The sequence below is a fragment of the Pomacea canaliculata genome, linkage group LG12 (genome assembly GCF_003073045.1).
Source record: "Pomacea canaliculata isolate SZHN2017 linkage group LG12, ASM307304v1, whole genome shotgun sequence".
Lineage (NCBI taxonomy): Eukaryota > Metazoa > Mollusca > Gastropoda > Architaenioglossa > Ampullariidae > Pomacea > Pomacea canaliculata.
In genome coordinates, this window is record NC_037601.1 from 19,153,773 (window position 1) to 19,181,204 (window position 27,432).

Here is a 27,432-nt window from a genome sequence, read left to right on the forward strand (position 1 = left end):
CTGAGCAGCGGCTAATTAATACAGATGTGCGATGTTTAGCTTGGGAATCGTACAACGGTCAGGAGGAGCGTTTGTTGGCTGAGCCAGGACCAGAAAATATAACGCAGCTGTGAGACGAAATGAGAATTTGACAAAAAAGTTAAATAGCCGGAAGAACAGCAATTGTTTGCAAGATTACACTGACGAGCACCGTGCTGGGGAAATAACAAATCTTCTGTCGTGTTTGAAAAATGTGGGGTAGGGTAGGGTGGGGTGATTGTTTCGAACAAAGGAAGTCTGGTATCAGTTCTGACTGTCATTGTATGTTGGAGTGTTATATACACAATATGCACATTTACACAAATCGCAGGTGTATGACAGACGAAGACTCATCAACAGCAAACTACAATGCAGAATCCAGCAAAACACAAAATGAAAGAGAAGGCTTTTTTTAAATTGTACCTCACATAAACATTTAAATAAATAACTGTCAAAAGAAGAGTAACAATTGTGAAAAAAAATTAGAAAAACGAGTATGAAAGCTTCTTTGATTATTAAAAAAACAGCAACAAAGGTAATCGTTTAGACTCATTAAAGGGGAAAATTGGAGTCGTCTTACTTTCAGCACATTTGCGCTTAGAAAAAACATTTTGATGATGAGGAATGGTAGGACTGATCAGGATGCTGTGCCTCTAGTACAAAGAGAAATACATTATCATATACCATTTTGATGAAAATAATGACCACCCTTGACCAGCATCATCTTTGCCTTCACCTGATCTCAGTGAAGTATTCTTGCCAAGTCTCTCGTTTGTTTGTTTGTTTGTTTGTTTGTTTGTTTGTTTGTTTGTTTGTTTTTCAGAGTAATCCTGGGCATTCAGCTATTAGATGAGACTAAAACACTTGAAAAATAAAGAGGCTAAAACGAACAAATTTAAATCCCTTTTCATCATTAATCATTATCATCATGAGGCTGTGAAAGCTTTCAGGCTAGAAACAGTAATACAAGGAGGGCAAAGTAGTGTGAGGTGGTCAGCACGCCGGGTACTGACAACACCCTCATATCTTCACACTCGCGAATGTTTTACTCACGGCGCTGGTCCCTGGCTGATTGCACTGGGACTGGAGGCGATCACCGTAGAGCTGGAACTGAGATGTCGTTCACCCGAGCGCTTCACCCCTCGCTCTAATGGGCCACAAAGAATTTCACAGTCACCTCCCTTTTGTCAACGTTGACGCTCCGCGACAGTTTATTTCTTGGACTTTGGGCACTTCCGGTACGCCATTTTGCCTCCCTTGTCATAGGTTTTGTGGTCATGTTCAGAAAACAAAAATGAAGGTCCATGCCTAACAAATAAATGAATAAATTAGGAAAGAAAGAAGATGAACGATGGAAAAAAGCGATGGAATTCCCATGTAGGGGATACAATAACGAGGGAAGCTGGAGTTATCCTCTGCAGGTATAAGCAGGTGAAAGGATGTTTTTGCTCAGGGTTAATTCAAAGACTTCACCTGTGGCTGTGTGGTTGGAACGGACAACACGTTCAACTGTTCTAAACTTTCACTGAATGTAATGTCGGCTCTGGGGTGCCATTTTTAGACACGGTGAACCACTCGCAATTTCTTACCCTTGAGGGAAACACCTGTACTACGCGATCATCATCTATAACTGGATGCTGCAAGCATTAAATGAAAAAAGAAGAAGAGCAAGTTCCATTGATACAATCGTGCGCGCGCATACATACACACACACACGCGCGCGCGCATGCGAAATATCCTAGTATTATTACGAATGAATAACGGGACCTGGCAGACAGACAAAGATTTAATATTGTTAGCCTGTGAACGGAAGAGAAAGAGGATGCGATGTAATCACAGATTCGTACAGATGTTGCCGGTGGGACGAGATTCTCGAGATGAAAACTTCCTTGTCTACAGACTGCCACTCTCTATTCAGCGACTAAACTTACCAGCATTTTCATCCACCACTGGCTGAACCAATAAGTAGAATATAATAATAAATAGTAAATAAAAGGACAATACTTTAATCTTGAAATTTAACAGGATGAAAATCAACTAAATACAATTTTTCCCCCAAAAAGCAGTAAACTGAGACAACGACGAATCTCAAGAAGAGCATTCTAGTTTCGTTATTCTGTTTTTCTAAACTGAGGAAGAGTGTGGAAACATGGAAGTCCAGGTTCACACCTCTCGGTGTAATCAGTAATACATTACTTCTGCTGAGACAGTCATATTACTGCCAGAAGCTTACATTTCCAGGCCCTTATTGAAACCGTTCAGGGTATTCGTGGATGGACCTGACAACCAAATCATTTGCTGTCAATGCCTCAGCTGAACTGGAAGAACCTTGGATGAAACCTTAGAAAAAAAAACCAATTCTACTGTCCCTTTGTTTCTACCAAGGATTCAATGAAAAACTTCTGGTGTTCTTTACAGCAGGAGGCTCGCTCGGTTCATGAAATGTTGTCTTGCCCGTCAACATGTATCAGGGATGATAAGGTCTGCGAGAGGACAGGTTTGGCTTCTTAGACACAGTAAGTCACTTACTTCCGATGACATAATCACTATGGGGAATCTTTGGGGGGTATACCTCTTACTGTCTCAAAACTCGATCCGATGTTTGCTTTGAGGATTCCCTTGGCCTGTAAAGAGCTCACACCACAGACCACGAGAAAGGAAACCTCAAACACATGAGTGAAGCCAGCTCGCCAAAGATTTATCCGGTTGTGGTCAGGACATGGAGAAAGTGTGTCACAGGAAAGACAGAAGACCTCAAGCTGACTGCTCACTGGCCCTTCGAACGGGACGGATGGGGGTTGGGGCATGGGAAGGAAGAGATTGACAGATTCCCTCTTCTCGTTTCTAAATGCTAATTATGTATGTACAAGATTTTGATAAATTTCACACACACAACACTAGTGCTGCTGGAGCTTGCATCAAGATGCTGGACCGAGAAGTTGATTTTGTTTGACCTTCATCTTTACCAGAGGAAGTGGCACTACGACCAGTAATTTTTGCATGGTGCGTTTAAACTCCTACAATTTCATGTAAAAAAGTAAGATTTTTTTCATAATTTAAAAGTAGAATTTGATTGGCATGCTTTTAAAATACCATGGTCGTCGTGCCTCCTACAATGGCATCTGATTAGTTCTAGAAGCTTTTTGGAAACAGGTCATCGTGGAAGCCCCCTCCAGCCTGTGTTCAAAGGACGACAGCCGCCAGTCAGTCAAGTAGGATTTGACTCGCTTCAGTGGGACCAGTGATAGAAGTTAATCCTGCTTAATTGTGGTAATTGGGATACACACAGTTTAACCTACAACAGTGTTCATTCTGGCCGAGCTGCTGGCAAATGTCCGACTGGAGTTGGAGAGAGGCTAATGTCCAAGTCTCATCAGACGTGGGGTTGAGTTCCTATACTAGAATATTTGCAGGTTTGTCTTGCATGTAAAGCCTTCTAGTTTTTTTTTTTACAGCAGGTAAATACTTTGCATCATGTATTTAAAAAAATCAGTTTTTTTCTCAGTCGGACATTAGTATTGGGTGCAACGCCTCATGTTTTTGTCAGTCCACGATTACAGCCTGTACAGTTTTGTAATAAAATCTTGTAATGTTTTCTGTTGGATGCTTGTATACCGTATAAAGTCCTGCGGTACTTTCAGTAAGTTGTTTGTTTTTGTGTACAAAGTTTTTGTATTCTTTTTCAGTCAGATATTTGCATTGCTTTCTGTCAGACATTTGTATGGTTTATTTTCAGAATTTATTGCGTATAAAGTCTCATTGTACTTTTATGTCGAATGTTTGTATTAAATGTATACTATTGTTTTCTGATATTTATATTGCATAGGAAATCTCGTGGTAAGGGTTTTCAGCTAAAAACGTGTTCTTGCGGACGATTGAAACTGTTTTATTTGTATTTTAATTGTAAACAAAAATAGAATGAGAAGACTCGCCACAATCCAATCTGCTCATTACCGTCCTATACTAAAGACCCTTCATAAAATCTTTTCCTCAGTTCCCAAAACTACATTTACCAGCAGGCTGCCTGTTGACCTCATGAACTTCAGAACTCGAGCACTCGAGTGTGAAAAGCTTCGTCTGGGCGTGGTGTTTGTCAGGGCGGAGCTGTTGTAATCAGGAGAAGTGAAGTATAGTTGAAATTCAGTCATCAGGGGTCTTCTTAGCCGGTAAGTGACTTTTACTTCTTCAAATAAAGCATGAACTTTTTGTTGTTTGGATTTTGTTGTTCACATCATTCAGATACTTCGATCTTCGAAATGTGTGATTTCGGATGCCTTGCCTGGTGTGCACATAGTTGTAACACATTTTATTTATAGACAAAATCTGACTTGTCCTAACCAACACATTTTATTTATTTACAAAATTTGATATTTCTAACCAACACATTTTAGCATGAGATCCTGTTAGTACATCCGTTTTGCAGCAAATCCGGCTTGCAAGAAAATTAACTTCACTGCTAGCAGATCATTCCCAAAGCACAAACGGAACTTATTTATTTTTTAAAATTTAGCATGTTCTAACCAACACATTTTAGCAAAACAACACAAAATTATACTTAAAAAGTAAAGTTTTACCAAAGATGGTAAGACATCTGGAAAAAACACATCTTCTGGTTCAATTTAAATGGACTTTCCATTCCTTTTTTTTAAATCTCTCTATCTTTAACGCGTTTTTTCTTTCACCAAAGTTCGTTGTTAAGTATGGCATGACCCACAACTGTAGGCCTCCTCATAGGATGGAGTGGTTCGGTGGTTCAGTCTACAGGGAAGTATTTCAACTTCCTGAGATACCACTTGGAAGTTAGTGCAGGAAAAACTCGGAAAACTGAACAGCGACAAAGACTTCAGCCATTTGAAGGAGACAGAGAGGTGGGAGGATAGAAAAACAGACTAACGAACAGACGGACAGAGGCTGGCTGGCTGGCTGGCTGGCTGGCTGGCTGGAAAGACCAGACGAATGTATGAAGAAAAACAACAGTTCAGAAAGCATCGTTAATAGCATTTTGCATTTCTGTCCTGTAGTATCGGGAGTGTACATATAATCACTCATCATTTAATGTCATTATATTGTTTACTATTAAGTTCAAACCTCAAACATAATTGAAATGTTGATCTTGTACAGCCACCCACTGTTGTCATGCATGTAACCAGCAGTTTGTGATGTGGATATGGCCATATGGCCTCCCCAAAACTGAATAAATATTATTATTAATATTATTTATTATAAAATTTATATGCATTCGCGCACAAACGATATTTTGGCCACACATATTTGCCATGATTAATAATATCTAGAGCATAGGAAGCCAGTTAGTTGTTCTAGTGTTATCTTAATCCTACTTATCCGCTAGACTCATAGTAATCATGTCCATCTTTAGAAACAAATTCCGGCAAAGGGAATACAGCCAACTACTTTCTGTAATCCTTTAATACTTTGCGACGAAAGACGAGTCCACTTAACATTTTCGCAGAACTGACCTTTCCCAGACTCTTCGCAGAACAACTAATTTTTATTTTTTTTTTTTTTTGCTTAATTAAATTTACCGAAATTTATTTTTGAATAATTGAATATAGGCCATTGTAAAATATTATTGCCATACATTTTGCATAACTATCGGTTGAAATATCTCATTGTTTATATCATCTAACTGTTGTGATTTTTCTCTTTCGTTCTTGCCTTGGCTAGGTTCTTGAGAGAGAAATGGACTCCTCTGTGACCTCCACTACACCTATAGAGGAAGACACACCAGACCTCTTCAAGTGGCATGGGGCAGAGCTAATGATCATTCCCGATTATGACTACAGTCGGAATCCTAGGCAACATCCTTGTTCTGTACATCACCCACTGTCGCTGGAAGGGAACACTCTTCACATTTTTCATCAATGTAAGTATCGACACACACATGCGAACAGCAAAGCTAGTCACATATTACATTCAAGCCACTAAAATATTTTTACACTCACCTTGATGTGATAAATGTAGTCTCTGGGGCTTACAATGCGGTGTGGGATGAGGAATACGATATTGGACAAAAAAACTTCTGCATTACTTTCACACACATTGTTTGATTGGTGAAATGTCGGTTTTCTGGTCAGACTGGAGTTTTCAGATCAGTTCTCTTCCCCCTAAACTTACTGCAAAAAGAAATCAACATTTGATAATTGCTTGTTGTCTAATCAATCATTGGCCGAAGTTGATTACCGAGAAAACTCCAGGCATCAATCAGTTTCTGATCCTTGTAGAAAGAAGGATTAAGAGGAGTAGCTATCTCTTGTCTAGCATGATGGTATAGCTATTTAGTTACAATTATTAGTTTGTCTGTGTGTCTGTCCATTCTTCTATCTTGGTACATGATATCTCGCACGAGCACACACGAGTGAATCTCCTCTGTAGGAGGTGGAGATGTTGTGAAGGAAGACAACAGACACGCATTGCTGGACCTGATCAGCAACCAAGCGTGATGTGTTGCTTGTTATTACCTGTGTTACACTGTTATTCACTCGTCATGCTTCTTGACTAGAGTGATAATTCTTCCAGTTCAAAGGGACAGCCAAACATTAATTTTCGTGCAGCGAAACACAGTGAAGTTGGTTTTTTTTTCTTCCCGCACACGAAAGTTCTTAAAGGGCCATCACCGTGACGCTGCTGGACAAGCACGTCAATCGCCTCCCTTGATAACTGGTCTGGGCAGGGATGCAGGGAGTCACCGACTCTCGTTTAACAATAATACTAGCTTCCCTTAAATGATTACCTCAACATTTAAAAGCTTCTAGCTCGTACCAGACTTAAATTTCAAAGTTGTTTTAGTCAAGAGACGATGGTGTGTGTGTTTGTGTGTGTTTTGTCAGGTTCTGGCTTGGCTGGACTTGACTAACCTGATGCTGGCCATGCCGACCTTACTGGCCATCACCGTCAACGACCAGAGCCCGCACTTCACAGCAGCCTGTGGGTTCACCACCTTCGTCGCTCTCGTCACGGGTTTCTCGTCGGCCGTCTTCCTCGTCGTCATCGCCGCGGACCGCTTCAGAAAGCTGTGTCAGACTCACAAACGACAGGTTCGTCAAAAACGCGATAGCTTAGTCGAGGAAGACATAAAGTTCAGGTTACTAATGAAAGGCTGATAAAGGGAAGGTTAGTGAATTAGTCTTGAAACCAAATCAGTGAATGGAGGTAATCAAGGAAGACTCATAAGGTCAAGTTAGTCAACAGAAGGTTCGTGCAAAGTCGGGTTACTACAGAAAAAATTTTTTACACGCACATTCTAATAAAAAAAATGCCTATTGAAACAAATTAATTGTTAGAAGACATCACAAACGATGTCCAACATCCTTGTAGGCGAGCTGGTGTAGGTTTGGATACTGTTACAGATCCAACTTCCGCTGGCCAGGAGTCTGTCAACAGCCTGCATTCTTCTGGGGCTGGCGCTGAGCATCCCGGGACTGTGGGTGTTCGGGCGGAACACAGTCACCTTCACCGGAGACGTGCACCCAGTCAGCATCTCCTACTGCTTCGTCCGCAACGACGTGAGTGTGGCACGTGCAGCTCACCTTTCACGTGGGCAGGGGGCGAGCAGTGCGACTACGGTCTTATCACGCGCCCATCGCGGGCAATAGTTCCTCGCATGCTGGTCTGTCTATTGAAGTGCCCTCCTACCTCCACAGCCATCACGTGACTATTTTTCTTCCCTATGAACCTGTCTGCTTATCTGACCATCTATCCGAATTCTACAAAAGATTTCGTTAGGATGGAAGCGACTGCCAGGAAGGGTATAGAAAGCACGTGCACAATGAATCAATATAAACATTTATACATCCTTCTTGGAGGTCTTTGTCCTGCTCCTTTTCTTTGCTTGCTTTCTTCTGTCTTTATTTCTTTTCCTGCCATTTCCATTCTTCTCTCTTAATTATTGTTTTCTTTCTTTCCATTCATCCACTTATCCAATATAATTACCATCTTTCGTTCCTTCCTTTTTATCTTTACTTCAGTCCAACGCAGCGTTGATAAGCAAACACGTTAGACACACCTGTAACAACAACAACAACAACAACAACAACAACAACAACAACAACAACAACAACAACAACAACAAAACAACAACAACAAGAACTAAAGTCGAGTCTGTACTGAAAGCCAATGTGTTTGTGCTGAATGTCCCGGGACAGGCCAACTCGACCTTACTGATTTCATGGATTGTTATCCTCGGCGTTCTCTTCATGGCGATATCCACGAGCCTGCTCGTCCTGTATGGCTTCACGGTCTTGGCTCTCAGGAAGAACTTCAGACGAGTGTCCATGGCCCGCCGACCCTCGCAAGCAAGCATAAGCTCCAAACGTGTCTCTAGGTAAGCAGGCTGAGTCTGACTTACTCAAAGGTAAGCAGCTTTAGTTCCAGACTTATCTCTCGAGAGGCAGTATCACTACCATTGTCTGTCTGTAGGTGTTATATGAAGCATTAATAAACGCTTGGATCCTTTTGTCTGCGTTCATTAGGGTCATTTTTAACAGTCTCGTTTGGGAACTTTTTTTTTAGGTTCTTTTAGGTTAACTTGTGAAATTGTAGCCTAACACGTGTTCCATCTGCCTAATTATTCCTGACATATTTATAGCGTTTATACTTTGTAAAAACAAAAATAAAATACACTTAATGTGTGTATTTCATATTCAAAGAAGTCTATAATTAGCATCCTAATTCTGAAATGTCTGAAAATTAAATGTTTATAAATAAGACATTTACAGGTTGTATACAGGTTTTTAGGTTCTTCTCTCTCTGTGGAATAAAAAATATATATAATGAATTAAACACTATTGAAAAAATAAACGGAAACCTGATTTCTGTTTTTTTTTTTTTTTTTTTTCTCAAACAGAAAGCACGCCAAGGTGTTCATCGCTGTCACGGTGGTATTTTTCGCCAGTTATGCCCCTTACCTCGTCACGGTCGTTCTGTCCGTCACCAACACGTCTGGAAGGTTCGACATGGGAGCCGTGGCCAAGGCCTTCTTCGACTTCGCCAAACTCATCCCGTTGCTTAGCAACACCGCGAACCCCGCCATCTACAGTCTGACATCCCAGCGCTTCCGCCAGGAGTGCAGCAAGCTCTTCACACACCTGCCCTGTCGCCAGATGCTCAGCGTCCAGCGGAAGGACAGTACAACCGTCAGCGAACTCTCCAACCATTCGGAGAGTGGGTGACATTGTCCAGGTCTTGCTCTGGATGCCTTTGGTGTGATGATGGTGCCAGGCCTGTTGTCTCTAGGTATCCTCCATGAAGATAATTGTTTTGACTGTGCTGAGAGGATTTGGAGTCCGATCAGGAAGGAAGACAAATATTTTTTTAATAAAAGAAGTATCAGATCAATACTTGTGGTTGATGAGATATGAGAGATATTATCTTTGTTGTCAGTCTGCATTGTTTCAACAAAACATTACCAACTTTTCATTGAAACCACGAGACACTGACTTTATGGACTGTTTGATCACAGGCTGTCAGACTGAATTGTTTTATAACACTGCCTAAGTAAACTTTTTCAGCATTCGTTGCCAGACTGGACTGTTTGATTACAAGTTCCCAGATTGGTGTTTACACGCTATCCCCTTGGACCGTTTAATAAACATTACCATCCTGAACTCTTCCATCAGAGACTGCTGGCTGGAAATAATTTGTTTACCATTGCTGAAGTTTTCTTTTGACTTTGTGTTTGGTCGCTTATTTTCAGACAGGGATATTCTATTACACTGTATAAAACCTGATTATTTCATTGCTGTGTTCAGCTGACACTGAGTTCAAATTACATTAGCAGACTAACAGCCACACTTTGTTCATTCGTGACGAGTATGACTGCTTTCTCTTCGTTGTATACACTGTGCTATCAATTCTACAGTGTGACCATTTTTTTCTTCATCCAATGTTATTGTAAAGACAATTTTTCGTGTGGGATCACAAGGTTTCACAATGGAGAGCAACTGCGCTGTATTATGTAAGATGTTCGTGAAAAATCATGGTTAAATTCGTAAGATCTTCTAGGTAATCATATCGCACTTTGTCAAACAAGAGAAACTTCGGAAAAAAGGGTGATTCTGCACATGTTTTAAAATATCTGTGTTCCTGTATATATACCAGTGGTCCATTGCCATCCTGCATCATGTTCATTCTTACTCTCCAGTTCAAGTAGCTTGGGGCTCAGAAAAGGAACACATTTAAAAGTTATTTAGTTTTTTGCTATTCACTAGCTCTTATGATTTTACTTTGTTGGCATACAATATTTGTATTTACAAATTTCTGTACGAATAGGGGATGTAGAACATTCTATATTACTTCCCTGGCATAGGTCTTTCTGTCTTTTAGTATGTAAGTGGAAGATTCTGAGCGGGAAAGTAAACAATTGTAACAGCTGGAACTGAGACAGGACGAGGGCGCAAAGTGCAGGTCTGCTTCTCGATGTTTACACTTGGTACTACAGTGATTATGTTCGCTTGATGGAGTTTTTTGTGTTTAAAATGTACTTTATCGAGATCAGTTATACTTGAATGTTGTTGTTCTATCTCTTAATAATTCGGAGTAGAATTTGGTCTCAAAATACCGACAGACTCTTGAATTATTGGCAGGATCGAAGAAACGGTACTAATGTTTTAAAAATAAAAATTATACTTTCATACCAAGTGGAACTTGTTTTATAGATCTATCCTGCAATTTATCTGTAAAACGTGCATGAAGATATATAGATGATCATGATGATGATGGGTAAAATAATAGAAGTAGCATTTCATATTTCACCTAGCCGATGTGTGCACTTTCTCGACACCATAATGTAAGTGGCAGACCTTGTCACTGAAACTAGATAGTCCTTTATTTCACATAAAATTAGAAAATCAAGAACAATAATAATAATAATAATAATAATGGTGGATGATGATGATGATGATGATAATGATAATAATAATAATAATAAATGTTAATAATCCATGTAATATCACTACACATCATATACAGACAACAAACACGTCTTTAAAGAATATAATCACAAAGACAACATCAAGTAAACATCACAAAAGTTGCATCAGTCAGCGAATTAGGGAAGCTACAAAGATTACACGATCAAAGAAAAAAAAACCTATATAAATCTAGAATAAGCTATAGTAACCTATGTAAACACCCAGAACAAAGCAAAATCAACCAATGAACACAACGCCGTTGAGACCGATGACGTCATCAAAGCTACGTTTGTCAGACCTTAGCAACCGATGAAATTACTTTCCTTGGTGTCTGCCCAGGAACACCGAGGGCCAGCACGGACTCAGGGCAGACGTTTAGAGGACCTGTCCAGACCCCTTACTATTTAACTGGGATCGTAGATTAGCTTTCTCCAAATATCATAGTAAGCTTACAAGTTGATTTTCATTATCTACATTTATTTAATGACGCAATATTACCTAAATAAAAAAGTGCGTGCGCACAATATCGAATCAATCTGCCACTGATGTGGCTTGATTTGCTGAAGTATTACTGTTACTAAACTGTTGGCATCCTATTCTTTCGTGTACATGCACCTACTGCGTAGTTGTATGTTCAGTAACAGAGAAATGAGAGAAATGTGTCTTGTAGGTAAGTCTGTTTAGTATGTGTTAATACAGTAATAGTGTTCTTTTGTCATAAGCCCTCTCCTAAATTTCAAACAGCAGTTCTTAGCTGATTTGTGCGTTGGTAGTGACTATGGTTATCGTGTAGTGGCTTTGTGTGCGTGTACATTCCATGCTTGGTTACAATGCACGGGTCTGATGACTAACGGCTCTCTGTCCCCACCTTGCACAGTGCTCGGACAGTGTACAAGCCTTGTGAAGTCAGCTCAACAGAATCCTGCATATGATGATAGGTAGATACATCAACCCTACAGCGCTATTAAAGGTGAAGTAAAGGCTGTGACAAGCGGGCTGTGTGACGTCAGCGAGGACAGAAAATAAACGGCTTATTTCTTCGGTTGCGAGCTCAAACTGCGCCTTACGAATTTAGAGGACTGCATTATAGTAATCTCTGTAAGAAACAGGAACACATTGTTATATATCTCCTTTTCAGCTTGAGCCCTCATCTCTCGATGCTCCAGTGTTCACAGACTGGCTCACAAGTCGGTCCCACAATGCCACGTTGCATGGACCTTCCTTTAGACCCTATATGCGCCCTAAATAATCGGAGTGTCAACGGCAATCCGACGACACACCAGGATACCGTTGCCTAACATCCCACCTCACCCCCTACTCCCAAGCGCCAGTTCTCCATTTTACGCATCTTCTACTCCCTCCGCCAGGCTTGAGAATAGTTGTTTTGAAACTTTACGTCTCGATTTTTAATTTCTTTCCCTTTAACATTCTTAAATAAATAAATAAACTCCAAGAAAGCACAGAGACCGATACTACTGTGTAGCAATCTTTTATCATGAAAGGTTGAATATCTTTTATTTTCCAGCATGCAGTTCTTCCCAAAGTAAAAACTTGTTTTATCAGAAATGTTCGAACTCTCACGAGAGCTAACAACCTGCGCACAAAGCTGCTTCTGCTTGACTGGGTGAACCACTTGGCAGGTCATTCCGTCAGACGCTGAGCACATCCGTAGGTAGAGAGATGGAGGGCGCTGCAGCACGACCTATTCTGTCAGCGTTAACTGAATTGTACACGATTTGGTTCTGGGTCACAGTCGTCGAGACCTACTGGCCGGAAGTGTCTACTTTAAGCATCCTAATGCCCTGTAGTCACGGAAAGCTGCCCCACAGCGTTCACCGAATGTCAGTGGAGAGAGCGCCGCCCCGCTGGCTTCATGCGCATCGTCTCCACAGGAACCGGAAGGGCTGACGCAGCGGAAGGGCTCATAAGTATCAAATAAGAACAATTCTCGCGGTGTTCTACGAGGGTTGACAGCGAACAGATGCTTCGTGATGTTCATTCTCGCTCGCTGGTCCTGAACGTTGACCTGCGGACAGAACCGACCGTTGGGTGAGAACAGACCGGGCAGCAGGACGGAGCATCGAGCTGCTGCTGAAGCGAATCATCATACTCAAGAATTTGCTTGGAGGGATTTTCTGGAGGCATCTGACTGGCATTTTGCATGGACGCTTCAGAAAATTGCCTTGGACCTTGGGTTTCAGGGAAAGCGTGCAAGCAGGCGTCCTCTTAATTTGCTGTCGGTGGGTGTGACGTCACGTCACGTGTGCTGAGTGCTGCAGTTGACCATTCGAGTGTGAAATTGTTTGATATTGTTTAACAAAAATCAACCTTTCTGCAAGATCGGCGAAGAGTCTTGAAACAAAGACATTGGAATATTTGTGTGTCTCGGCATATTTCGCACGAATGGTCGTGCAGATGCTGAACCCAGCGTTCGTTGCATCCATGATCTAGATTCTGTCTCCTGCTGCAAGCGATTTTCATTTGTCAGTATTTGCTAATGAACGTGTAAGTACTATTTGATATATAAAAACTGCTATCATCCTCCTCATCCTCATCATCCTCCTCCTCATCATCATCATCATTACTGCTACTACCAAGAAATTACCATCAGCAGCTTAGTAACCCTTAGCCAATAAGCTTCTTGAAGCTTCATTTTATTGGTTTAGTTTCATCTTCGGATGTCTAGCTGTATGTTGAATCTGTAAGTTTTCTAATCTGCTGTCAATATATGCTTTATTCTTAGTGTTTGACTAGATAGCCGGTATTTTTTCTTTCTCTGGAAAGATAATTAAAGTGGGGACGGTAGCTACAACAGTGACTACAGCATTTTTCAAAGGGACACTCGTGTTCTCGGATACTGTCACAACAATCAAGTTGCTCAGCCCACCCATCCCCTCCAAAAGCATATTGTTCAGATCGACTTCGTTAGCTTCACCTTCCTCTTCCTGTCTCTTTGCCGGTGATGAAGGAGAGCTTCCGCTCACCCACCCCCTTGCCGAACTACCGGCTGTAAGAGAGGAGTACTGAGCATCCATTCCACTCTTGACACAAGGCTCGAGTCGGTGTGTATCGGCTTAACGAGTGGAGACGATCTGTAATGAAGGAAAACCTCCATTTCTGTCGTGCTGGAGCGCCCTCATCCCGGTTTGACCGCTGACTATGGGTGTACTGATCGGGAATCAGTCTCACCCTTCTCTGAGATGGAATGGCGGGCATGACAACGAGAACCACACCGCACACATAAACAGCATTCAATGCTAGACTCCCAAGAAAAAAAATGCTTTTCTTTATCCCCAAACTTATTTAAAAAGCACAACAATAATTCATATTTTTATTTATTTATTTATTTATTTTTTACAAAGGAAAGACATAGTTATGTGAAATATTGAATATCCCTGTCGGAGTCTGAATAGTACTGGTGGAGTCTGTCTGTCCCCTGACCCCGGTGTTTATCATGCCCGAGTACTTCAATCAGTTCCTCATCAACCGCCCTTCTTTTAGCCACTAGTGGAGGGTCGCACCAGAGGTGCCGGTGAATATGGAGGAGAGCAGACCTGAGGAGAACTACCCGCTGTTTAAGTGGCGCGGGGCAGAACTCATCGTCATCCCCATCATGATGATTGTCGGCGTTGTGGGCAACGCACTCGTCCTCTACATCACACACTGTCGTTGGAGAGGCTCCATCTTCAGCTTCTTTATCAAGGTCAGTTGTTTATTTGTGCAAAACATCCCACCCCACCTAAAAAAAACCAAAAAACAAAAAAAAAAAAAAAAAAAAAAACAACTGCAGGCGTTGCTACCGGTCACAGTTTGTCCAAACAGAAAGTTCTTTCTACAGCTTCATGCAAAGTAGCCTAGCCTTATAGTTATCAGTAAACTGAGTCATCACGCTGTCATCCCGTCCCGTTTATTCCATCGTCTCAGCATGCACGACGGATTTCCCTGCTCGTACTTCCTTGGACAAAGATAGTAGTGTAGTTGGGGATCCCTGTAAAGTTCAGTGAGGCGCAAAATCTGTTGAGACTCACCAAGATGGTAACGGCTTTCACTTACGTCACATACAGACAGGCACACATATAATATAGCAACATGTTGAGCCATGTGTTTGTCATGTAGTTTCTTCACATGTCAGTGGGCAGCCATCAAACGCACTGCCAGTCCATGTGTCATCACGAGTAATGTCATTGTATGTTCTCATTGTTCCCCACACTCAGGCCCTGGCGTGGCTGGACATGTCCAACCTGCTGGTCGCCATGCCGCCATTGCTGGTCATCACGTTCAACGACAGGACCCCGCACTTCATGGCGGCCTGTCGCTGCACGTCCTTCCTCGCCATCTTCACGCCATCGCCTCCGCCTGCGTCCTCGTCGTCATCGCCGCCAACCGCTTCAGAAACTTTGCCACCCGCAGCGATCTCAGGTCACATGAAATAAGACAGACAGACAGACAGACAGACAGACAGACAGACAGACAGACAGACAGACAGACAGACAGACAGACAGACAGACAGACAGACCCAAACAACTTAAAACTACAAGCTAAAAAAAATGAAAGAAGCAATCGAGAACCAAAAAACCAGCAACAAAACAAACAAAAATCAATAAAGACAACAAAGTAACAAACAAGCAAAACAAAGAAAAAACAACAACGGAAAAACAAGAAAACAAGCAAAAAAAAAAAAAAAAAAAAACCAAAGTAAGAAACAAACAAAAACAAAAACGAAACATCAAAAGAACAAGCGAAGATTACAAAATAACAAACAGAGAAACAAAATCTTTATAAAAAAAACAACACAAACAAAAAGCAAAGAAGCAAACAAAACATTCACAAAAGTAAACAAACAAAATACAAAAAAATACGAGTAAACACTCAAACAAAAAACAAATACAAAAGTTAGGCAGGCAAACAATTTGTCGTGCCTAATCCTCATGCTGAAGGCAGTAAAAGTAAAATGTTAATGAAATGTTTACTGAAAATAAAAATCCGGTGTCTCACAGTTTTACAAAATGTCTGTAACTATATGTACTACATCAATGCAAAATAATCACATACATTTACAATTATTTTGATGAGTTGAAAGTAAAAACCCCCAAAAAACCGCATAACATTAAATAAACAAATAAAGAAATAAACTAGCAAAGGATAAGTAAATTCTATTGTTAACATCTGCTGACTGTTGTTTGTACAGGTGAAGCTGGCTTTGGCCAAAAAGCTGACGACTGCCTGCGTGATTCTCGGAATAATACTGAGTATACCTGGCATCTGGATATTTGGTCGACACATGGTTACATATGGGGGAGATGAAAGTCCCGCCACCATCTACTACTGTTTCATCCTCCATAATGTGAGTAGCATCTCTCTTTATTTCTCTTTTCCTCCTCCCATCCTCCTCTCTCGAACAGATGTTGCTGCGTGTAGCATTGAGATGAATTAGTAGCAAAGATTCTCTCACTCATAAATTTAAAAAAAAAGAGATTTTACTCAGTGCAACAAAGCACAGCCAACACAACTTGATAATTACATTTGAGAGCTCACTGTGACTCTTTGACCTTTGATTCCTAATCCATGTTAGAAGAAAGTTCAAGAAAAAAGTCAAATTTATGAAATGTTGGCAGTAAGGACGGGTGACAGATGACTGGGTGGGGTGGCAGTCTTTTCCTGAGTACTGTACTTATGGTTATGCTGATGCTTCCTGATACTTATGTATCAGTATCTCATATTCTCATGTGTGTGTGTTTGTGTGTTCGTGCGCATGCGCCATCCAGGACAACGAAATTCTGCTGATCGTCTGGGCAGTTGTCTTGGGACTGACCTTTGTGTCTGTGACAACAAGTCTGGTGGTGTTGTACGGGTTCACAGTCAACGCCCTCCGTCAACACAACGATCGCATGTCCACCATCCGCCGGCCATCAGCTGCGAGCAACAACTCCAGACGCATCTCTCAGTGAGTTCCAGCTACTACTACTACTATTACTACCACTACTACTACTACTTCTTCTTCTTCTTCTTCTTCTTCTTCTTCTTCTTCTTCTTCTTCTTCTTCTTCTTCTTCTGTGATGATCGTTACAGTCTGAGGATGTGTTACGAACTAAGAGTGACTCACTTCCGTAAAATCCTGAAATTTTCAGGCAATCGTATCTTTAGTTCGACAGAATCTTTCAAAGAATATACACAGTTTCAGGAAATTCCTGTTATGAGTGCAACATCTACATCCTAGCCCACTCCCCCACAACTTCTAACACAGACTTATGACAGTAATGACTGACTTCTTGACAGGATGATCAAAACAACACACCCCTGTCTTTGACACGTTGAAACACTTTTAGGATGGGGAGAGGGCTACAGAAAATAAGTTCTGCACATGCCTGTTTATCAAGCTCTCATAGAAATAAACTTCAACAACCATCAGTGCAACACAACTACACCGTGCTCAGTATAAATTATCACTGAGTGGTAATAACAGCTTGAATGTGCATAGAGGGTTATTTTTGGGAGGGGGGAGAGAGGTAGATAATACAGATAATCAGCTGGACACAAGGCTGCATATCATGTTGTAATATCAATAAACACAAACTCCATCACTGCAACACAATAACCAGATATCCATTCCTTATCCACTACCAACATCACATATCTGTGTACAGGAGATGGTTTATGCTTCATGTTTTGGTGGGGAGGTGGGAGGAAAGGGCAAACCCACACTCAAATCCTCAAGTCTTGTGACTTGCTATCTAATAAACAATCATCTTTCATCTCTCTTCAAACAGGAAGCACACCCAAGTCTTCATCGCCGTCACGGCGGTGTTCTTCATCACCTACTCGCCTACTTCGTCACCGTCATCCTCTCCATCGTCAACAAGTCCCTCGAGGAAGGCTTCAACGCCACTGGCAAGGCTTTCTTTGACATCGCCAAGCTCTTCCCGTTGCTAAGCAACGCTGCCAATCCCATTATCTACAGCTTCACGTCCGAGCGATTCCGCGTGGAGTGCAAGAAGGTCTTCAAACTTCGTCCTTGCCGCAAAATCCTGAAACTGTCCCGCAAGGACTCCTCCACCAACACCAACAGCGCCGACATCTCGCAGTCGGAGGACTCGTAATGTGTTTCTAGTCCCGCATTTTGTTCCCTCGACCTCTGGTCGAGCTTCGACTGACATTTTTATTAATCCCTTCAAGAATGAGTTCTTCTTAATTGAGCTGTAGCGTATATCAAGTGTTGTCAGGGTCTGTTGACAGTCAGAACAGGACTTGTCATAACTGTTCAAGCTGATAGGCTTGTGTCCACGAGTACTCGACAAAATGGTTTTTCACCATCCTGACCGCATTTGACAAAGAGACATAATTCCCTGAAAGTTGGATTCAGCCTGGGGATAGGGGTTCGTATTGATATCTAACAAAAAAAAAAAAAACAAAAAAACCCAAACATATTGTCAAGGACATGCAGTTATTGCGACCTCGAAGAATGAGTGTCCTGAGGCTGGTTTCAGTTCCTGCCATGACTCATGTCAGCGCCGTCTGCTTGATTTCTCTCTCGCTGACAATATTGCCATTTGCATGGCATGTTGACAAAACTTTGACATGTCGGATGGAATTTTTGTAACCCCTGAATGCAACACTGTGGTCAGCAACTCTCGGAGTTCTGCAGGACAGACTTTGCAGCCGATGATGGCTTGCTTCCCTACAAAAATACTTTTCCAGTTTTTAAACAGCTGAAATGGCGCAGCGGAAGTAATTTTGCCATAAAACAGAGAGTTTTTGTTGACTCTGATTTGGAGGATCCGATGTGTTGTCAAAAAAAAAAATGTCGTTTTGTTTATGTTTTTGATTGCTCCGTTCTCATGATGTACACACTGCTAGTAGTAGATGTAAATTGTACACAGGAAACATCTCATTTTTTAATTATTTTAATTATGACCATTATTAACATCACAATCTCTACTCCTCTACTCCACGCCTAATTTTCACAAAACCCACGTCCCAATTCTGATAAAGGTACAATTACAAAATATCGTTAGTATAAAATCCTAAATTAAGGGCAAAGATCAATTATTTTCATAATTAATAATTTTATGGGACAAGAGGTGTCCAGACTAGTCATTAAAGCACAGGAGTTTGAATCCGGAGATGCGAACATTAGATGTTTTGATACCCTTGTTGCACAAAATACTTTGCCCAGTTGACGCAGCTGTTCAATGGATACCTGGCTTCTGTAAACAGTGAGGAAAATAAGCCAGGGTAAGAGATCGACACCTTCCTCCCAAATATATTGCCCAAGATGAATTCGTTCAACACCTCATTCCCATCATCGATACAAATATTCACTACATTTGTTTTTAATTGAGAGAAGACAAATACGAAGATTATAATGATGACAACTACTATAATAAGTTTGATATGTTCTTCGTGCTTGTAAACCTCGAAGTGTATAAATGAGATGCTGACAGCAATCAGATGTCAGTACAGGTTCCACTTTCACTTTCTATTGAATCTTTCTGTAAATACCAGAGATCCACATACTGCTAGCGACGGGCTTCACTCTGGTCATTGTGCTGCTGACATTTCGCATCTTATTATGTAAACGTTTTGTAACTGTCTCTAATAAAATGAAAGAAACTAAAGTTTCATTGTCTTTTAATCTCTCTCTATCTCTTTATCTATATGTCTATCTTTCTAATAAAATAGATGTAAATGTTGAAGGTGTGTGTGTAGCAAGGCACATTCAGTTCTTTTCTCCACAGTTATTCATTCATACTACTCTAAGTAATTCATTTATTTTTCTTCTATCCTTTATTTTCTGCTGGCATATTAGGAGTAGATTTATGGACTACATAGGTGGATTGCTGTCTGTCTGCCGAGACCAACGCCCTCTTGCGAAGTTCTCCGATGTTAGTCTTGGCGACCCTAAACAAAGAATGTGAATAAACCGGAAGCTTTGTAGTACCACGCTTCGTTTTAGTAGTTAACTGAAAAAAAATCGTTTGCCAGCAGAACCAGTAATACAAGTTCGTGGTAGATTGAATGAGAGCGGAAATCACTCAGAGAGGAAGGAGAACACAAACAAACAAACAAACACACACACAAACAAACAAACAAATCTATATTTAAACCTGCTTTCATTGATACCTCCATTTACCTTGAGAAGCTGACGACACAGCTTTGATGACGTCGAAATTCGTTGTTTGATGGCGTCATCCTGTCGATATCACCCCGAGAGACGCGTGCAAGATGACGTCAGTATAACGCTGTTGGTTGCTTCACAACAGTTTCCAAGGATACGAGAGTCATTGAGAAGTTCCGTTGGTCATGGTGTATTGTTTGTGAAGTCTTTGTCACTGAGCGTTGTCTGTTGTTGCTAATGTGGATGTGCACAGACTTCCTTCTACAAACTTCTACCGGGCAAGAAGTAGAAGTTCATTTAAAGTCACCTGATATAACACTTTGCTGAATCCTTGGAGGTATATTTACACATCGTAAATCGGACAAAAACTCCATCACTACGCCAGTATGGGTATGGACTTGTTGGAAAAGAACTTTGCCAAACTGTCATTGGACCGACATTTTGTCGACTTGGTGTACATGCCAATCCTTACAGCCATAGCATTGCTAGGCAACATTCCGACGTTCTACATCTTCCGCTACCGCTCGCCCTCCTCTGTGTTCTCTTTCAACGTCCAGTATCTGAGCTTAATCTACATGGTCGCCATCATCATCAAGTTGCAACTTTCCATAATGATCCTCGTCAACGCCGAAGACGGTATCGGGCATATATCCATTCTGTAACAGTTTTTGTTTCCTTGTAGGAAGCACTACAGTATCTTCATAAAATGCAGCTCTAGTGTATATTATACATTATAGACAAGTACTTTATTTCTCTCGCTCTCTTAGCCGGCCTGCTTTTCGCGTGATCACCCATTATCTCATTACAGCGTCTCTTTTTTTTTCTTTGAGTCTCCTGTCTCCTAGAAAACTTATCTTGCTCTTTCTGGGAGTGTACCTGTCAGTCTTCAAGGTTTTCGGTTATTATGAAGGGGACTATTTTCTTCATGACTGCTATGGTGCCTCAGAAGGTGTCTGCTGTGTGGCTCCCTGAGCCATAGCTCTGCCCGTGCTCTAACCGTACGTTCTTGTGTAGTGAGCAAAGCTGAAGGACACGCTCAGAGGTCTGTAGGCCCGTCATGCATGAGCAGCTGTCAGTATGTGGCAGATCGAGCAGAATATGCGCTTCAGTCGGCAACGTTCAGTGTGCAGGTGGAAGATGATCGTCTGCTGCTGACGTATGAGACCAAGTACCTGATCGTCTCATGGCGGCTTGTGTTTGTCTGCCCACTGGCGCTTGAAGTGTTACTTAAGGAGGACTTTGCCTTCGTTGAAGAAGATTGTCTGGTTTGACTGCTACAGACGGCTGCCAGATCTGACTAGTTTGTCTGCCTCCACGTTTCCTGGCAGCCCGCAGTGTGCAGGGATCCACTGGACAGCAACCTTCATGCACTGAGAGAAAAAGAGCTTAAAAGGTTTTATCTCGTTCCAGCTCATCTTTGGGGGAATGGGTGTGTGTGGTTGGGGGGAGGGGGAGGCGCAGGCTATGAATAACGGATCTGCAGTTATTCAAGATGACAACATGAGAATGGGAAACATTCGATGCTGACAAGTCTGCAGCTTTCTGCAGAGCGGTACCGTTCGTTGGACGACGGTATCCAGCAGGTACTGATCTTTAGGTGCTGCTTCCGTCTGGATAGAGCATGACGATTCCACTTCCCCCATCTCCATTGTAATATCAATGAAGTTTTAATCTGACAGAGAAGCAGAATCTGACACTGCAGATAGGCAAAGAAGGAAAGCAGGAGGAAAGTACCTAAGGGTGATGAGAATGCTGAAGAACAGAAACGACTGACCGAGAAAGGAGTCGATAACAACGGCCATGGGACAAACGAACTGTGTCAACATCGTAATTATTTTGTTAAGACGGGGTTTATGAAATTTGTAACCATACTTTGCTCGTATATGTGGCATAAAACTATCGCTAAACTCTTAATGTTATCCAACACCACCTAAGAAATCAGCAAACTTGTACTAAAACCGTATAATACACGTTATATTATAACATTTTTGTTTGAAATGTGAGAGAGCTTGTCAAAATGGTTTTTGTACCCTAGTAAATCGTTACAACGATGTTTCGTGTGTCCAGTCATACAGACGCCAACGAGACGATTACAATCTTTGTCTCTGTAAAAATAATATTTAAAATATTGAAAACGTTCAGATGAATTTTTTTTTTCAAACAAAAGTCAAAACCTATGTCCTAAAGAAAATATTGAAAAAAAATCTCTGTTTAAAACGGATTTGATAGATAATGAGAAAAAAAGGACAAAATAAGAAGATGAATTAAGTTTAACTAAAAGTGCTGGAAACGAGAGAACCTTATCTAATTTATATATAACTGGAAGAGAAAAAGACAGTAGGAAGAAGGTGAAAAAAATAGACGGCTTCAAACTGATTTTTCCCTTCCGCTCCAGCATGAGAGATAATTTTGTGGTCAGCATTGTTCTGAGCTGTCCCACGAGAGACGCGTATTTTTTTTAATTTTGTGAACTTATTTTTAAATGGCTTCTAAAAGCTGCAGCCGCTCCCCTCTGCGTAACATGAGAATATTAAGGCGAGCCGGCGATCAGCTCAGCCAAGCATTCTGCTGTCGCAGCTCTGAAAGGTAGGAGACCAGACAACCATGAACAGAGGCGCCACAAATTGGAACCAAAAGCACGATGAGAGGCCTTTTGGGAGAAACAATGCTCGCGCCCAGCGCATGCCTGTCCTGCACAATATGTCCCATCATCCATCACAACTCCGTCACGTGATGCCGACAAAGATGACACGTGATCCCTAGGCGACCCTTCGAAAAGACTCGTGATTTAATTGGCTCAGTCAGAATCACAAAAACCCCACAAAAGACACACACATGCATAAAAACCTCAACAAAAACACTATGAGTGACACATTATGTTAGAATGTTGTGAGCTGTGCGGGTCACGAGGTAGCGAGAGGACAGCGAGACAGAGACAGTTGACGGCGCTGTTTTGATGGTTTTGACGATGCGAGTTTTGTTGTGAAAACACCGAGAGGATATGTTGCAGGGCAGTTTGCGAGGGCGTGCAGCGTGTTATGTTACGTCGACATGGTGACGTTCGTGGCGACTGGCCTACAGCTGCTGCTAACAGCTGTCGACAGATGGCGGCGTATTGTGCATCCGGAGTGGGAACTGCTCAACATCCGGTATGAGATCCTTTCCACCCGTGCTTACCAATGGACAGATTGACGTGACTGACGTACATGGTTGGGTCAGATGTTTGAGCGGAGATAACCAGATTGTCCAGTCTTCCTGTACTGTTCCTCCTGTGAGGTTCTGACCTTATGATAACATTTTAAAAGTAAAGGCCATAGGGACAGTGAATGTGGTCCACCGTGTCCTGGGTAAGGCATGAAGCTGGAACTCAACCTCTCCCTTCTTTACATCCCCTGGTAGATCAGTTGCCCATTCCTGCTGAACAGTTACTATGTTGACAAGTCCACAGCCCCAAACAAAGACAGTATTCATGAATCGATGGTAAGTCATAAGACGTGGAATTCAAGGAAAAACGTCTTGTCTCCATAGTTACGACGCAGACCCTCGGATATTGCTTTATGTTACTTTACCCCAAGGCATCTCTGCCACTACTTACCAGGTGTAAAACAACATCCATGGAGTCTGGAGGCCTCTTTATAACTACGGAGACAAGACGCCAGGGATGAGGACTTACCTTTGGCACCTGGCGATCTTCTGATCCGCAGTCTAATGCACTAAGTACTAGGCTACTGTAGTGAAACTCACCAACTTATAATTTAACGAACGCAAGACTTTTGCGATAACTTACCTCGTAGATTGAAAGATTTATGAATAGACAAGCAAAAAGAAAAGCTTACACAACCTACCTCAGGAATGATAACTGGGTCTAACTGAGTGTTTCAGTGATGTCCATTGTCACATCATGGTGCTACTCAGCTGCGCACTAAATTTTGTGTCGTTCCAGTTCTGTGCGCACCTTGAGCGTGATGTTCATGGTGACTTCTCTCATCCTGAACGTGCCAGCGTCGATGGTGTTCGGACGCAGACTCTTCTACTACAAAACGACTGTGGGGTCGTCCACGATCGGGCTGTGGCAGTGCTTCATTCGTGATCGGGTGAGCGGCTAGCCGACAAAAGCGCCATCTACATTCGAGTGCCCCTCGTTGAATGGAAGGCAAACGTATGTAGAATCGTTACCCCTACAAATTAAAAAAAAAAAGTCTTTTGACTCAAATGGAAAGCAACCCATGTCACCACGGACTCCAATGTACAGAAGCAGGACAAAGGCACTGGGGAGCTAGGTACAGCAAAGGACAATATTGAAGTTTGAAAAAGCACGTGTAACGACCGGATTGGACAATTAGGGACAAATACAGTGACAGGAGAATTTCAGATGATGGGATAAAATGTAAAATTTCAGGACAATGGCGAACATCAAAGAAAAAAATGTACTTTGTAAGAACAACGCTGGACGCTGAAGGATAATGTACAATGATAAGACAAATGACAATACCGATGTGTGACGATATAACAATGTCAGAAGCAGAAGGACAATGCACAACAAATAGCGCTGAGTAACTGACTCTCTCAGACACATAAGATTGAACACACACTCTCTCACACACACACACGCTCCCTCATTCATTCTCAGACAAAATACAGAGCCGTATGCCACGTGTTCATCGACCATTGGACAGTAGAGCGTGATCGAAAAAAAAAAAACCAACTTCACATTTATTCTTTTTTTTTCCTCGTGTGCTCGAACTGTCTTTACGACTGGAAGCTTGATCTTCTTAGAAACTCAATGGTCTCTTCCAGAATCACTATCTGTCCATACAGTTTATGATGAAACATGAATTTTATTATTACTGTCATGTCCTTACTTCGATTCAAAGTGTAATAACCATAACAATATGATAATATACATGATAATATACGCGTGAGTACAAGATCAACATCTCCCACTAGCTATATTTATCTTACAACAGTCTTGCAGCATACAGGGATTGTAGATACAAATATAGATATATATCCCGACTAAAAGTTCATACTGTATTCCATTCTTCATCACCGGCTGTCAAAGAAACACTGCAAACTGGACTAAAGGCTCCTGACAAGTCACATGATGACCACGTGATTTCCTTGTAGGACAACGAGAGCGGCTGCTTACTGCTCTATGTCACCTTCATCCTCACCTGCTACTTCATCTTCGCCGGCTGCTTCATCGCCTTCTTTCACGCCATCACTCGCGAGTTCGCCGTTGGAGTCCAGCACCAGCGCACTGCTCGCAACACCTCGCTCGTCCTCCAGAGGTTGTTAGGCATGTTTATATTCGTGCGCGCTCATTTGTATGAATCTATATACAGAGAGGGAAAGAAAGAGACTTCGTGAGCATACATATCTATCTGTGTGAGTGTGTCAGAAGATTTGATTTGCTTTTTCAGTATAGGTAGGGACCTTTGATTAAAGGATCTCACATAACATCAGTATATGTAATATATGCACAGACACATAATCATCATACAACACTAGCGATCACTAGAGATGCCAAACATCACTTGTACGGCTAACCTGTCCAACATACACAACAAATTTCCAACAAACATGTCCAACATACACAACAAATTAGCTGTCACAAAGGCTTCCTTAATTCAGTTGAGCCCGTCTAATACAGAGAAAGAGGTGAGGAAGGGGAATGTGATGATTGTAACAAAAAACAAACAAATTGAGTGAGGTCTGTGGTAAAGGGAACGGAACGGACGAAGAACGACCCCTGCCCCCCCCCCCCCCCCAAAAAAAAAAAAAATGAGGGAGTGAGTGTGCAAGTCACAGGAGGGAAATAAATATGTAGCAGCTGCTACAACCAATTAAACCTTTTAAGTCAGAAAAATTCCTTTGTACATTTCGTACGCGATGCTCAGCGTTCAGTGTCGGGTATATATATGCTGTCCAATGTTTTGAATGTCGGGTACCCTAACTGTCCATGCGCAGATCTGCCCAGCTGTTCCAGGCCATGGCCGTGACCTTCTTGGTCTGCTACTTCGTGTACTTCGTAGGGCTCGCCTTGCGCGCCGCCCACACAGCCTCTGATCCCTTCCTCTTCATCGTTGTCAAGCCCGTCATCGACGTCCTGTGCTACTTTAACCTTATGTACTTGTCATCACCGCCTTTCATCTTCTTCGCTGCTTCCAGAAGGTTGGTTGGCAAGGGCCGCCTGCTGTTGATCTCCAGCGGCGGATATTTTCTTTTTCCCCATCTAGCCCGCTTTCTGTCAATTATAACAGAAACACACCTAACTGCCATCAACAATTTTCCTTTAAATTTCTCTTGACTGATCTACATTATTATCATTCCTTCCAAATAACAACTTAACTGGAAATATCAATTCCTTCCACAACCTGCCCCCATCCAGTATTTTTTGCCATGTATGTTCTCTTTGCATTAAATTATCTTGGCTTCCCTAAACAAAGGTAACTCTTGCTTGCTTTTGTTAAGGAATGTTGGTCATATCTGTGGGTCAGTTGTGCGTTATTGTGTACAACCCGAAGAATGATATGCTTATCCGATGTTTTGGCCTTTAAGTGTTTGTAATGTACTTAGTTGAGATGTTAGAGACCACACTTTTCGTTGCCTTACCATCTCCAAGCCCTCTATGGAATGTGGCATCCATTTATGTCAGCTGGGTCGACTTGGTGAAGTTTGCTGCGCTACTCGACTATCGAACCAGCTCGCCTCTCAGTTTGGACGCCAGCGCTTTGACCACTTGGTTATCCACTTCCCTAAGTAATAATAAATAATTAGCTTTTTAAAGTCCATATTACGATGCTGATTTCTACGGGGTTACAGGTATCGACAAGAATTCAAGAAGTTCGTAACATGTGTGCCGATTCGCAAGCGAAAACAGTGGAAGCAAGAAGTGGCCTTTTACCGGATGAGTCGAAAGACGCACCCAGCAGCTCAAGTTAGACATGTACGATGAACGACAGCTCGTTATATATGTACAGTGAAATACGTATTGCAGGTTGACTCCGCTCCATCGCTGCTGCTGGTGAATTTTTAAAAAAGTTCAAATGTGTGTGGCTTAGTACTTAAAGGCTAAACAGAATGTCTTCACTGCTGGAACACAATAAATTAAGTCTTCCGTGGAATCCGAAATATTGCTCGATGTGACCAAAGACAATAAAGAACTTTATTGTCTATGATGCGACCTCTTGGCATTGTTTACATACTATGAGACAGAGTGGAGTGGGTCTTCAGACCATGAGCGACACTTTACAGAACTTCGTGATTTGAAATTTAGAAGGTAAATGGTGTGGTCTTTCAGGAGTGGAAATCTACTGAATATTTATATTTTCTATGCCTAACAAAATCTGTGTATTCTTTGTGTTTTCT

General features: G+C 41.8%; 2 protein-coding genes across 4 annotated transcripts; both read left to right on the forward strand.

The window, feature by feature from the left end:
• Nucleotides 1–2,784: 2,784 nt before the first annotated feature.
• Nucleotides 2,785–10,674, forward strand: LOC112577371 (orexin receptor type 1-like). 3 transcript variants are annotated; one of them, XM_025260433.1, is made up of 7 exons: nt 2,785–3,055; nt 4,013–4,184; nt 5,704–5,902; nt 6,867–7,073; nt 7,386–7,541; nt 8,181–8,359; nt 8,882–10,674. In XM_025260433.1, exons 3-7 carry the CDS (start codon nt 5,813–5,815, stop codon nt 9,204–9,206), a joined length of 957 nt encoding a protein of 318 aa, XP_025116218.1. In that variant the 5' UTR covers nt 2,785–3,055; nt 4,013–4,184; nt 5,704–5,812; the 3' UTR covers nt 9,207–10,674. The 3 variants fall into 3 exon arrangements, with proteins under 3 accessions (XP_025116218.1, XP_025116219.1, XP_025116217.1); XM_025260434.1 differs by having other exon boundaries at nt 2,785–3,021; XM_025260432.1 differs by lacking the exon at nt 2,785–3,055 and adding an exon at nt 3,172–3,431.
• Nucleotides 10,675–20,090: 9,416 nt separating this feature from the next.
• On the forward strand, nt 20,091–27,242 carry LOC112576987 (P2Y purinoceptor 14-like). Its single transcript, XM_025259894.1, has 6 exons — nt 20,091–20,697; nt 23,072–23,210; nt 24,005–24,155; nt 25,189–25,352; nt 26,032–26,235; nt 26,887–27,242. The coding sequence occupies exons 1-6, from the start codon at nt 20,448–20,450 to the stop codon at nt 27,017–27,019; spliced, it is 1,041 nt and encodes a 346-aa protein (XP_025115679.1). The 5' UTR covers nt 20,091–20,447; the 3' UTR covers nt 27,020–27,242.
• The last annotated feature ends 190 nt before the right edge of the window (nt 27,243–27,432 follow it).

Coding starts and splice junctions, on each gene's coding strand:
- LOC112577371 (XM_025260433.1), top strand. CDS start 5,813: ATGACTACAGTCGGAATCCTAGGCAACATCCTTGTTCTGTACATCACC. Junction 7,542..8,180: donor ACTGCTTCGTCCGCAACGAC/GTGAGTGTGGCA, acceptor GTCCCGGGACAG/GCCAACTCGACCTTACTGAT. Junction 8,360..8,881: donor AGCTCCAAACGTGTCTCTAG/GTAAGCAGGCTG, acceptor TTTCTCAAACAG/AAAGCACGCCAAGGTGTTCA.
- LOC112576987 (XM_025259894.1), top strand. CDS start 20,448: ATGGGTATGGACTTGTTGGAAAAGAACTTTGCCAAACTGTCATTGGAC. Junction 25,353..26,031: donor ACCTCGCTCGTCCTCCAGAG/GTTGTTAGGCAT, acceptor GTCCATGCGCAG/ATCTGCCCAGCTGTTCCAGG. Junction 26,236..26,886: donor TTCTTCGCTGCTTCCAGAAG/GTTGGTTGGCAA, acceptor ACGGGGTTACAG/GTATCGACAAGAATTCAAGA.